General features: G+C 41.8%; 1 protein-coding gene across 4 annotated transcripts in view; it reads right to left on the bottom strand.

Annotated features, from left to right (window-relative positions):
- Positions 1–13,544, bottom strand: part of ntm (neurotrimin) — a 452,357-nt gene that overhangs the window by 16,068 nt on the left and 422,745 nt on the right. For all 4 annotated transcript variants that reach the window (XM_053846138.1, XM_053846137.1, XM_053846136.1 and 1 more), the window contains 2 exons: positions 12,844–12,969; positions 1,678–1,806 (listed from right to left, as the gene is read on the bottom strand). In XM_053846138.1, coding sequence (XP_053702113.1) covers positions 1,678–1,806; positions 12,844–12,969 — 255 coding nt within the window. The remainder of the gene's footprint in view (positions 1–1,677; positions 1,807–12,843; positions 12,970–13,544) is intronic.

Here is a 13,544-nt window from a genome sequence, read left to right on the forward strand (position 1 = left end):
CCAGGCATGGACGAAAAAGTTCTGACAACATGATGGCATTCTCATTTTATAATCTGCAGTGCTGAACATTTCCGCTATACAATTGATACAAAATACAATATAATACAACATCAATTATATTAAAAGCAGTTTGTTCTGAAACAGATGAGCACAAATATCCTTCATTTCAGGATTTCCAAATGCACCATTTAGGATTGTTTAGTTTCAAAAACGTCATTGAAAACATGCAGCGCTTTCTATTGAGGAGTTCTAGTTGAATATAGTGACTAAAGAATAATCCGTATCGGTGAAATGAAGCAGATTTTTTATTTATTTATGGAGAAAAAGTTATTAATATCAACCATGTGGGTGGGGAGGAGGTCATAAAAACTGGGCAGCAGAACTACTGAGCAGGTGCTTGTCGCAAAAATCCAGTTGTGTATAGTTAATTATTCATAAAGGTAAGAACCAGATGTTGGCTTTTTCTTGGCAGCATCTGGAGGTCTACAGCAGCAGGACGTATTAAAAGTGTGAATATACATGTTGAAAGTTTGTATTGACTGATCATGTCATCAGAGGAACCCTTGTTAAAACCAAGGAAAAAGTTTGTTTACATGCTCCATACATAATTTAGATATAGGGCTTTGTTTAACGTCTTCTTGGACTCTTTTTTTGTTTTAAATTACTTTAAAAAAAATTGCAAAGTTTTTTTGTCTGAATCAGTTTGCTGTGCTGGGTCTTCACATCTTTCTGACATTATGGTATTTGGTATAATATATTTGCCACAAGAAGCCAGATAAACTAAAGCTCTTTAAATGTCTTGATATATAATATAAAACATTTGTATTTTCAATTTTATAAGAATTTCAAGTACATGCAGAGTAGTGGAAACCCTGGCCTTTGTGTAGCAAAAAACACTATTATTTTACAATTCAGGCAAAGTGATGCACTTTCAGTCTGTAGTTAATAAAGTTATTCTTTATTGTAAGTTGCTCTATATTACTTTATTTTTTTTTCTATTACTTAATGTACAAGGACGCAATGTTATGCAAAGGTGCACTCATAATAATTTTATAGACAAATGATACTATTTACAGAGGCAGCGAAGAGTTGGGGGGTGAAACAGAAACAGAAAATAGAGAACCACTGTCATAGATGAAGACTTCAAAAAAATAAAAATCTATGTCTGTGGTGCTCGCTGTTCATCTCCACGTCACACGGTGGTTGTAGGTGTTTTTTCTCGAATGGAAAAATCAAAAAAGAAACATGATAATGACTAAATGACTTTGGCACATCTGCTGAAGACACCTGAAGCACCGGAGTGAGTGAGGACGGCTGCAGACCAAGAAGTCCTTGCCCCATGCTTTCACTAGTGTCTGATGTGCCTTGAAATATGAGTTGCTTGACTGACACTTGCTGAGTGGTGCAATGATTTGTGTCTGATGACAGGCGACTTTTATTAGTCACATTAAGTGGCAATCTATCAACCACGAGGATTGGATAATCAATATTTAAAGTGGCTCTGTTAACTAATGGATATTAATATTTAGCTGCCAAAAAGCCGATCTGGCCCAATAAAAGAGCCAATGCCCTGACGTTTCTTCACTCTCCTGACACGGTGAGAATTGAATCATGATAGTGAGGCCACAGTCTCAAACACCTGTGAGTGATACATTGGAATAAAAAGAGCGAACTTACAGTTGACAGTGATGTCGACAGTCTGGACGTCGGTGTCGATATCGTTGACAGCAGTGCATTCGTACGTCCCTGCTCTCTGTCTGGTGATGGACGGGATTTCCAGGTATTCGTCGTCAGATGCCATGTCACCTGTGATGGAGCGCAGATTTGATAAATATTGCTGCTGCTGCTGGGTCAAATTATGTGTCAAAGAGAGACACAGCAGAAAATTGCTGAAAACAATAGCATGGATTTAGGCTAAAACTTCAGCTTGACCTGATCTGGGTAAAGTACATGTCCTCGGCCAAAAAGCCGTTGACACAATAACATCCATCCATCTTCATCTGCTTATCCATCGCCAGGTCGCGGGGGCAGCAGCTTCAGAAGGCTGCACCAGACACCCTTCTCCCAGGCAACCTCCACCAGCTCCAGCTGGGAGGTCCCGAGACGCTCCCAGGCGAGTGTAGAGATATAATCCCTCCACCTGGTCCTGGGTCGACCACTCGGTCTCCTCCCAGCTGGCCGTGCCTGAAACACCTCTAAAGGAAGACGTCCCGGGGGCGTCCTTATGAAACGCTTGAACCACCCTAACTGACTCCTCTCAACGTGGAGAAGCAGCGGCTCTACTCTGAGTCTCTTCTGAGAGACATAACTTCTCACCCTATCACAAAGGGAGTATGTAGTCAGACAAAAGCAGCTGGTTCAACAACGTGCTTGTGTCTTGGCTTGTGCATGACAAGTCGAAACACAAGCACAAAATGAAGTTGATCCCATAAAGAACTAAAGAGAATTCAACATTCAGGACCTGGGACAGCGCCTCAGCAAACCAGGTTTCAGGAATCTTAGCTTTAATAGCGCTAGTTCAGTTCTCACTGTTGTCACATCTGTTGTCCCAGTATTTCACAGGATTCTATCAATGTTTTGCAGTAAACCTGCATTTAAAAAGGCTTCTCTCTGCTTGTCCAACCAGGTTGAAACTACTGAAAGAATTCTGCTGCTTATTATTTTATTTTCACTACTCTTTCAGACATTTTTTGGGGCGGTACAAGTCAGGCCCAGTTTGGAGTCATTTCTTGTTCTTTTCACTCTGTGTGTCAAACTCAAACGACTGGGGACTGAACCTTTTCAACTGTCTTTTTTTTTGTGGCTAGTGAGGGCTTATGGTTTTCAAATACAATTCCTTGCTTATCCAATACTGTCTACAGTGTCAGGATATTTGGGCAGAAGTTTTCCGACAACCAGAGAATGAATACATAGAATAGACTGAGCAGATGGAAATTGTCCATAACCAGAAAATATTACATGAGCCCTTACATGAGTCTTTATTTTATTAAAAAATACAATTCAACAAGGTCACCCCTATGGGTCACCGAATCAGTTTCGAGTCCGGTTACACCTTGAACGTGAAATAGCAGAACATCAAGGGAACACAAGCCAGCCACAGACTGGTCAGATGAAGAAAGCAAAGAGAGGCTGAGCGTCTCACGAGAAGCTTGGGGAAGTAATGTAACCTTTCTGTGTCCCTGAAATGCCATTCTCCAACTCAAGAGCAAGAGAGAAAATTGGGTAAGAGATGGGGAGCGAAGCAGATGTTCGTGTGCACCGTGGCAGAAGGAGTTTTCAAAAATAAGCATTTAGGGCAGGAGATGTGGTGTGAGAGGATTTAAATTGATGAGTCAAGGTAAAGGAAATAGAAGTGGATTGGTGGACTGTGTGGGGGGAGTAAAAACAAACCAAAGGAATCCTGGCAGTGGAGATTGCAGCGTTGGAATAGATTGAAAAAAAAAAAAATAAAAAAAAAAAAAAAAATATATATATATATATATATATATATATATATATATATATATATATATATATATATATATATATATATATATATATATATATACAGCCTATGTCATCCTCAGCGTAAACAGGGAATTTAAAAAAAGCCATCTTCAGTCATCTTCAATGTCTCATGAACATTAAATTCTCATCATAAATAATAATAATAATAATCATAATAATAATAATAATAATAAACTTCTTTTACTGGTAACCTCCATGTTTGCTTCTGCAAAATTGTTTAAAGTCAACAATGACATGCTAAGTTGGTAGGATGAGCCTCTGGAAATATTAATTTAAAAACACATTTTTTTGCAGGTTATCAGCCCTCAGCATGTGGAATTTCTTAATGTGCCAGGCCTTTCTTTGATGCATCATCCTCTTTGAAGGCAGCCGCTATGAAAAGGCTGAGCGGGTAAAAAAAAAAAAAAAAAAAAAAAAAAGATCACAGGAACACAGTAGCTCTGGTGTCTACACATTATCGCCCTCCAATAAAGCAGATTTACTTCCATTGAAGAGGTTTGCTGGCAAAGAGAATCTCTTGTGACGGCGTAGTGCAGATTTGACCCATTATAGCTCGTGCATTTGAACATTCAAAGAAGAGGAGAGAAGCGTTGCTGCTACTAATCTCTCAGACCACCAGTACTTCCGTATCTCTGCTGCTACTATGGGACTATGAATTATGCGCAGAGAAAGCCCTTCATGTCCGTGAAAGGGACGGGATGAATCACGCTTCGTTGTTGTGTTAAAATTAAACTTGTGTATTGGATAGCTTTAGTCAGCTATCAACAAAATCTAATTTAAAAATGTGTTTTAATGCCGAATTTAACAGAGGTTTGCTGTATCAAGGATCGATCCAGACCAGAACCTCCCGTCACAGGAACAGCTTCTTCCCCTCGGCCATCAGACTACTGAATTTGCGATCAACCTTTGCTATTTTATTTTATTTTATTTTATTTCATTTTTATTGACAGCACTTTCCTCCGAAGCACTTTTCTAGTTGGTGGGATCCCCACTGACCATGACAATAAAGTTGATTCTGATTCTGAATTTTAGGTTTCAGTCAGCCTCACAGATTTCAATACCTGCATTCTGAGGTTTTCCATCTCAAAGTTGATGCATGAACATGAACTTTCTCCGTTATTTTCATCAGAAAAACCTGTACTGAAGCATCAGAATCCATCATCAAATGACTAAAAGAAAACCTCCTTCTTGCACATGGTTCTGTCTCACTCCTCTAACATGCGCCTTTAGTGGCCACATTGAGATCGAAACCATACAGTATGTGGTCATGGTTTTTTGATGCCAAATCCTGCTTCCGACTCCAAGATCAAGAAATGATTTTGTGGCGTAATTTGGGACACATTGGAAGTAAACTTGCAAGTTTCTGAATAAAATGAATAACCCAGAGATTGTGTTGTCCTTGCCTCACAAGCATGATAGATGTGAAGTATTTAAAAAGTGACACTTTACATCACCAGCGTGAGCCTCATTCTGCTGCTAACATGGAGGTAACATCTCCTTCAACCAGCAAATCACATCTTCTCATCTTCGTATGGGAACTAAGGATCAAAACGTCTGAAGGAAACATAAAAAAAAAAAACGTCTGAAGGATACAAAATCTGCAGATCAGTGTCACCGCGAGTGACAAAACACAGTTGATATCAGGTTTGTCACGTGTCACCACAGACAAGACAGACGAACACACTTACTGCACATCTGTTTACACTACTAACTAACTCGAAGGTTATTACCATCATTTGACCGTGGTTTGTCTGGAGTTTGTTTACTTCCGGTGCGTAGTTGACGCACATCCAGCCGCACATCACCCAATCTGGTCATAGTTGAGCTACTCGGCTACATGCTAGCTTAGTTGAGCTATTAACCGTATTATCCAGGTTGTGTAGTCCGACTAAGAGACATTCTCCAGCAGTCAGATAAAGGTGACTACATGCATTTTAAAAGGTCAACCTTAGCTGGATTATCGCAATAACTCAGTTTTCTGGGCCGTCATGTAAGCGCAGTCATCGATATCTTTGATATGTATGGCACCTCCTAGTGGTGGGCTGCTGTCATTAGACTGAGGAGAACCTTCGGCTGCCATCACAAAACATTAGCAGGGTCGAACAGTGATGTTGCTCCACAGATGGGCTGGAGTCAATTTTCTTCCCCGAAAAGAACGAAAAGACACACTGAAAACCAAGCCAGACAACTGGCATCATCACCAGCAGAGAATGAACGACTCTTGTTGCGACTGGGTCATGAGTACTCAGTCATCCAGTGACATCAGAGGGCGAACTCCGCTCACCCTCTGCTGACACATTGCAGAGTCCGTCTCCATGGCTCAGCCTCTCTCAACCGCAGAGTAGCAGCGCTAAACATATAATAAAAAAGCAAGGCTCTGGGTGAAGACCATTTTAAAGCGAGGGTTGGTCTGAGAAAACTTGTGACAAAGTGCCACAGGCATCTAGGCTCAGTGTCTCTACTACTCCGCACACTACGACCCATCAGGAGCAGGTGGTTCAACCCCACGACCCTCATCCGTCACACATGAGCTGAGCGAGCAGCAGCCAACAAGTTTGGACACAAGAGTCTGAGCCACCAAGGTAGGACCATGGACAGCTCCAGTGAGCACCAGCCAGCCTTGCTCCACACATCTCTCAGCTCCAATGCAGTGTGAGAGTTTGTGTGTCTCAGCAGCCCCATCTCATCTGCACATCTCAAATTGAATCATCTAAACTGGCCTCCTAGGAAAAGGATACTCAAGAGGCACAGCAGAAAAAACACACAGTACAACAGAATGCAAAGAAGATGGGGGCGCCCCAGACGCGTCCTCAGCTGCCTCAGACGTGGAGGAAAACTGGAACCAGAGGTGACAACAGCCCTCCTTGGTGGTGTTTTGCCGAACCAGCCCCGCAGCATGATGAAGGACCACTGAACCATGACAGCAAAGACATCTTTGATCTCAACCAACTCTTCCCTCGAGATGTCATCTTTGGGTTTTTCAAACATAAGGCGATCCATCCCCAGATTATCCCTCCCATGAGGGAGAGACTGCAGGAAGCCGGAAGGAGCGCGACTAAAGGCACAGCCTCTCAGCATCTGACCAGGGAGCCACCAGGCAGTATGGACAGTACCTGGCCCTCTTTTAATGTCTTAAAACATGGCATTTTACTGTGCAATCCTTATATTCCTATCAATCTCATATGCATTTCTGCACGGTGCATATTGATAAACAGTTGTTTGTATTCATTATCAGCAGCTGACTATGTACATTATGTCTCTATAACAGAAGGTGGCTACCCACCAATGATTGGTCCATAAGGTCAGCACTCCGTGCAGCATACGTTTATTCAGTAATAATAATTTGAATTGGTCAATAATCGTATAGATGAAGCCTTTCTGATCCACATCTCTGTGGGACAGATATGCATCTCCACACACCCACACAAGTCAATCCAAGCACCGTACAAAATCCAAATAAAAAGCAACAGAAAGCTACGACAGAGTTAGGACGGCTAACCGAGACTATTAACGGTAACAGCGGCGTATCGATCGCGCTTACACCGCCGCTCTTCATCCAGGGTCAAGAAGGCATCCAGCTACTTTCAGGCCTGGCTTCATCGAATCCAACTTCTCATGGATCTTTCTAGCAGACCAAGGCTGGAAAAACTTTTATTGCTCCCAGGTCAAATTCAATCATGTGCATGCTCATTCGCGCAGCCTTAATGCGGCCATCTGACAAACTCTGCAGTTGGGTCATGCAGTCTGAGGGAGATACTGAGGATCACTCCTGATCCATCACAAGCCCCTTTAGCTATCCATCTATCAAAAGGGGAAGTGGGCAGTGGGCCATGGCTGTGCAAGAACCTGAACTGGAGTCATCAATCTTTATGCACACACACCTTTATTTATTTAATTTCCTATTTTAAACAGCCTCTAGTGCTTGCAGGAGCTGGGCTCACGCCCAGCGACTCAGATCTGGAGAGGTTACGCTCCTGGAGCTTCTCTATGACTCACAGAGAGTGTGCAGTTTGTATTTATAACCAAGCTCCTCTTTCCTCAGATGGAAAAAAAAAAAGATGAATGGTAAATATAAAACAGCAAGTAAATCTCACCTATTTGAGAAAGCAATAGAGAAATGCAATGTTTCTGTTTATCTTGCATGAGGAATATCAAAACAGCATCTTCTCAAGCTGAACATAATCCATTCATACCTGCAATCGGGGTAAAGTGAAAACGGTTTGACATGCCTGAGTTGCTGCTTCTGACTGAATCTCGAAATGTATTTGAACAGATTTTACTTTGGCAGAGAGAGAGAAGCTTTTCTGTTTTGTTTCTGACGCTTCACATGGAATTCTTCTCCGCCGTCCTTGGAAATAAAAGCGGCTTCTTTTTCTCCGAAAGTAGATGTGTTTTCACAAGGGTAAAACTAAATCTGTTTTTGTTATATAAACCTAAGCAGCACGCATGTACTGCGCTCAGAGTTTTATAGATGAAAACATTGAAGACACATGAACTGAAATGTATGGAGAGAGGAAGATGACAGCACTAAGCATATGCAAATCCTCTGCAATCCTTTTTGGAGCACATGAAATTATGTGCTTCATCATGAGCTTTAATGATGAGAACTGAATGGGAAGATGGGGCAGCGTGATAAGTGAATGTGCTGATACAATTCGGGAACCAACAAGGATTCAGTTGTTGGTACAGTGATTGTAATTTTCCTTCGCTGGTATTGAGAAAGTTTTCACTACTATAGCAGCGATAAATCGCAGATGTGTAACTGTTAAGTAGCGCAACAATACGCTCTGTATAGGTGGGCGAGTAGAGCAATACTTCCAATGGGGAAAAGCAGACGTGTTTGCTCACTCAGTTGTCTGGGTTTAACAACCACAGCAGGGTGAGTCAGCTTTTCTCCAGACACTATTCAAATTCAGAGTGAAAAGATGCATGTTTACATGAAACAGCAATTCTGAGTAACTGCAGTGACACAACAAACAATATTCATGTATGTAATGCACAGCTATCACTCACGATAAATAGATGGCACAAGTTATGTTTAGATCTGGGAAACCTGCAATATTAAATTATTATTTTTATTTTATTTTATTTATTTTTTATGCACTATCCTGACAAAAGGAAAGTTTTTTTAGGATGATTTATTTTATTATTATTTTTTTTATATTTGATATGGTGATGGCGCGGATGATGATGATGATGATGAAGAAATTGAGGCAGGTGGCACGTAGATTATTCCATTACAGCACAAAACAAAACTGCCATAGTTGCTCACTCTCAACTTCTATGCCGGCGTGGATTTGGAAGCGGCTTCTTATCTATGCAGCACAAACAGCTTTGCATCCTCGCACTGAAGGCATGGCACTTTCAAATGAAAAATAAAGCCTTTAATATTACATTGGGTCAGGACAGGAGGCCGTCAACAGAGCGTGGAAATAGAATAAAAACACTGAAAAATGCAATGCACAACCGACATGGCACACATTAGTTACCGGTTGGAGAACGGGAGAGAGTCGGGTGAACAGATACCGACAGGAAATCAGTAAGAGACACCGCAGACGTCGATGTGCTCCGAGGCCGTCCATGCCATAAAACATGTCGGTGTTAAATCTACCCAGAGAGGCAATTACACATTTCAAATGTCAATGGTAATAGGATAAAAGAAATACTATTATGGAGTTCCACGTCTGGAAAGTATGTCACGGTTTTGTTGCAACCATCTATCCATTTGGTTTTATCTGTTTACTCCTGGGCTCTAAAGGTTTTATTTGGGAAGAAGGCGTGACCATCCTGAAGAGGAGGAAGTTAACTTGAGTACTACCTTGCCTTACATTCAAGTCAATTCACTGACAACAGACTGTACTAATGCATTGACTTGAAAGTACATTCTGTTTCTGCATCTGTCTGCCACTATAATTGAACACTTGCTGGCAAGAACGATAACTCGCCATCCAGATGTTATCCGCCATTTGTCTCACCCTTTTCCAGAGTTTGACAGTTTGTAAAAAAATAATTTAAAAAATCCATCTCCAATGACTAGTCAGACTGCTTCCCTCAGAATACTCACTTGTCATGCCATCCACGGCCCAAAATCTAATCGTGTATTACACTATTACGATACAAACGGACTGACAATCTGGAGATCATCTCATTTGTTCCCTGAAAATTTGCTCAGATCTGCTTTCCGCCGAATCGGTCATGCAGCTCAACTCTGGGGAAAGTTAGATGTAGTTTTGAAATCACAGATTGACTTTTTTTTTTTTTTTTTTTTTGCCTGCAGGGGAGCATCTCTGTAGGAGGAGGAGAATGATATATGGTGTCTTCAGATCCCGGCTATATTTGGAAGCTTTTACTGAGAGTTTTTTTTTGTGGTGTTTACAGAGACAAGGAATAAGTGAGAAAACCGAGAGGCGAAGAGCTTGAAGCTTAAATATTTAGCGAAGTATAAACAGTCTGGGATGATATTTTTGGCTCTGGCAGCTGCACTTTTTGTTTCATGATAATACAAGGCTATAAAACAGACCAGACAATGTGCTTGGCTGCAGTGAAATGAATAGAGCTTGAAGTTAGGGGAGCTAGAAGTGGGCTGGTGGTTGGGAAAGTAGCTTTATGAGAATATAATTTCAATAAATATAAAACTGAGGTAACTATGATTGTGAAACTAGTCTATTGTATGCTAGTTTTCTCCTCAGTGTTTGCTCTGGTGATTCTAGTATTCGACTGTTTTTACTTCCATTGGACGGGCCAAACTGGGCATTGTTTTGGAAGCTCCTTGGCAAGTGGTTGCGCAGGTGTCTGGTGTGTTACTGGTGTCTAGCACATCATCCATTCACCGTCTGATAGAGAATTTCAAGCAGTTCATTCTCCGGAGACTCTTATGGACTGCAGCTCAATATAAGGGTAACATTGCTTTCTGTGCATGCAAATGCTCCGTATGTCTGAATACTGGAGCAAAAGTTGTTCAAGGGAAAAACATAAGGGAAAGGCATCGTGCGGTATCATGAAGCAGTTCTGCCACATTTTATTATGTTGTGTATCTGTTTCAAAGGAGCAGAATTTTTCCCTTCCAGTGAATCATTGCAATTGAAGGATACAGAGCACCATCCTAACCTTGTCTCCAACCCACATCTGTCTTTTATGTGTCAGGATATGCCAAGAGTCCACTTGGAAATAGTCACCATTGGGAGTGAGAATGTTGGAGAATAAATCAATATATTTCATTAGAAACATGTGCAACAGTTAAGTTAAAGTTTGTTTCCCAACACCAATGGAATGATGAACTGTGGTCCACCCATGCTGGACTCAGTCAGTTTAACAGTAATAGTTACTTTTTCACAAACAAAATGTTCAGCCAAGTTTACACGTAGGTCAGACCTGGTCTCCTTAGGAAGTAAACAGGGACATCTATCATCTGTCAGGTCAGGTCATGGTGGCCCAGCCAAGCGTCCTGGATTCAGGGAAATCATACAACGCTTCCAGTGATCGGACATTCCAATATAGCCTTGTGTTCATGTGTAATGTTGTGTGTTGGCTTCGAGGAATGATAGTGTAATGGATTCGAGGAACCCCCTCGGTCCAGTCTCTATTTATTCTATGTGTCTTTGACTTCATGGATGGTGACCATGGATGGTTACCGCAGATGCTGACTATCGCCAACTAGTTGCTGATGCCGATCTGGAATAAAAGTCGCATCCCACAACCTCTGTGGTTCTTCCGGTTCTCCTCCTGATCGCTATGTCTCGTCCACACTTTGTTCATTCCATTCATTTTTTTTTATTTCCTCTGCGTTCTGTCATGTGCTTTTATTTTTTTTTAAATCTCGGTTGTTCTTGTTTCCTGTTCCTTCTTTCTCTCCAGCTTCACGGGCTACACAGCTGGCGTTCATTCCCTCATCAAGCCTTCCAAGGATATGAACCCGTCAACGTCAGCCCCCGTTTGCTAATGGTAGTTTCTCGCTCCAGAAAGGTAATCTATTACAAGACGTCCATGCTCTAGCAAGATTTTCCTGCACGCTTGAATTCCCTTTCAGCCATATCCTGAGTTCCTCATTCTTCCTCGCTCCACTTTCGTTTCAGTCCGCGTGTGAGCTGTTATTTAGAGTCTCACTTTTCGGTTATATCTTTGGTAAGTTTATTCCTCGTGTGTGTATGTACTGTGTGTGTGTGTGTGTGTGTGTGTGTGTGTGTGTGTGTGTGTGTGTGTGTGTGTGTGTGTGTGTGTGTGTGTGTGTGTGTGTGTGTGTGTGTGTGTGTGTGTGTGTGTATCTCCACCACCAAGCACTTTCAGTTTATTGCCACCTGGAGAACTTAACTCAAAGTATGTTTTCTGTTCTCCCAGTTTTAGGCTTCAAATTCGCCTCTCTTGTGTTTTCAGATTCTTCCTCAGTCCCTGCGTGTTGTTCCCGGCCCCCGTTCTGGTTCCGGCGTAGTTATTGTTATCTGTCTGTCTATTTATTGTTTACTCGTCGATTAAATCTTGTAATTTAATCTTGTTTAGGTGGCACGCTAATTTACCAAACAACGCACGTTCACTGTCGCCAACACACTGACTGGAGCGCACCACTGTGCACGCCCTTGATCTACTAGTGCCGACGTGCTCGATAATCTTCGTCTGTCACTGAGTATTTTATTGAAACCTTTCATCATCTTTTTTTTTTTTTCCTGACTGAGATTGCCACCTACTGCGCACAGGAAATGAGGACTTCATGGGGCTTCACCAGCCCATTGCCATTGCTGTAAAACAAAAGAACGGCCCTTCTTGTGACCCAGCCTGTGAATAATTATCTTCGCCCGGTAACACTCGTCTCCCGCTTATCTCCACACCGACAGGTCAGTCACACTCGTGTCATATTAACATTTCTATTCCCTCAGCGGCAGTGCGGCATAAAGGACTGAGCAGACAAAACACAAAAGCCCTTTTCTGCTTCTTGCTCCTCATTACGAATGCAAGAATCACGCCTTAGCAAGTGGCGCTTTGGAGCACTGGTAAACACAAAACAAACGTTATTTTCTTTCTTTTGCAGGGAATATCCGAATACATTTCAAACAAAAAGAGGACTATTTGGGACACAATGCCCGGCTGCTTGCATTACTGCTTCCATTCAACCAAGCTCAGCAACATTTACAGCCGTCTAATAATCCTAATGAATGAGTCCAATTACTACAGGGCCCGTTTGTTTCCCAGCAAACAATTACGGTGTAATGATGGATCTGGCAACAGGTAATGATGGATAATAAGTGATGCGTGAAATCCTCCAGTGGTCGAACAAAGTCAAATGTGCCGTGATCTACGCTGAGTCAGAGCAGGAAAAGCAGACGTTTGGCTGCAGGAACTACCCACCTGAAGAGGAGATAAATCTCCAGCTGATGGAGGGATCAGGCTTCCCCATGGCTTGGCAAAGCAGAGTGACATTGGCGCCTTCGTTCACCACAATGTTTCTGGAGAGGTTGATGATCTTCGGAGGAACTGTGAAAGTATGAAAACATCTTTAAATGAGAGTGTAATGACACTGTAATTATAAGATTTTTCTTCCTGTTTTAAAACTATTTAATGTGACTTGATGGATGACTTTGAAAAGGCAAAAACATTTGTGACTGTATTGGCATACCATCCCCTCAGGCCATGAATGTGCTTGACTCAGACAGTAGTAGTTGGTAGTGGTGAGCTAGCGAGGCTTCATGAAACGGCATCCTCATTTTCAGAGCCCACTAGATGGCACTCTTTACTCAAATATATTTGGTTTTGAACGGCCACTTCACAGAAACCTCACAACATTTTAAAACTCAGAGCCTCTGAAAATGAGGAGTCTGTTTCATGAAGCCTCATGAGCCCATCACTAGTAGTAGGTGAAACGTCAATCAGTCAAGTTGCCAGGTAGGTAGGTATCTGAATGAATATTAGGCACTGGATCAACTCTTAAGTGACTACATTTAATAAAATACTAAGATTATCAAAACTGAAAAAGCACTCTGAAAGCGCAGACCTCGGCAACGCCATTGTTTTCCTCCCAAATGATCCCAACGTTATTCTACTACATTTAT

The sequence above is a fragment of the Synchiropus splendidus genome, chromosome 17 (assembly GCF_027744825.2).
Source record: "Synchiropus splendidus isolate RoL2022-P1 chromosome 17, RoL_Sspl_1.0, whole genome shotgun sequence".
Classification (NCBI taxonomy): domain Eukaryota; kingdom Metazoa; phylum Chordata; class Actinopteri; order Syngnathiformes; family Callionymidae; genus Synchiropus; species Synchiropus splendidus.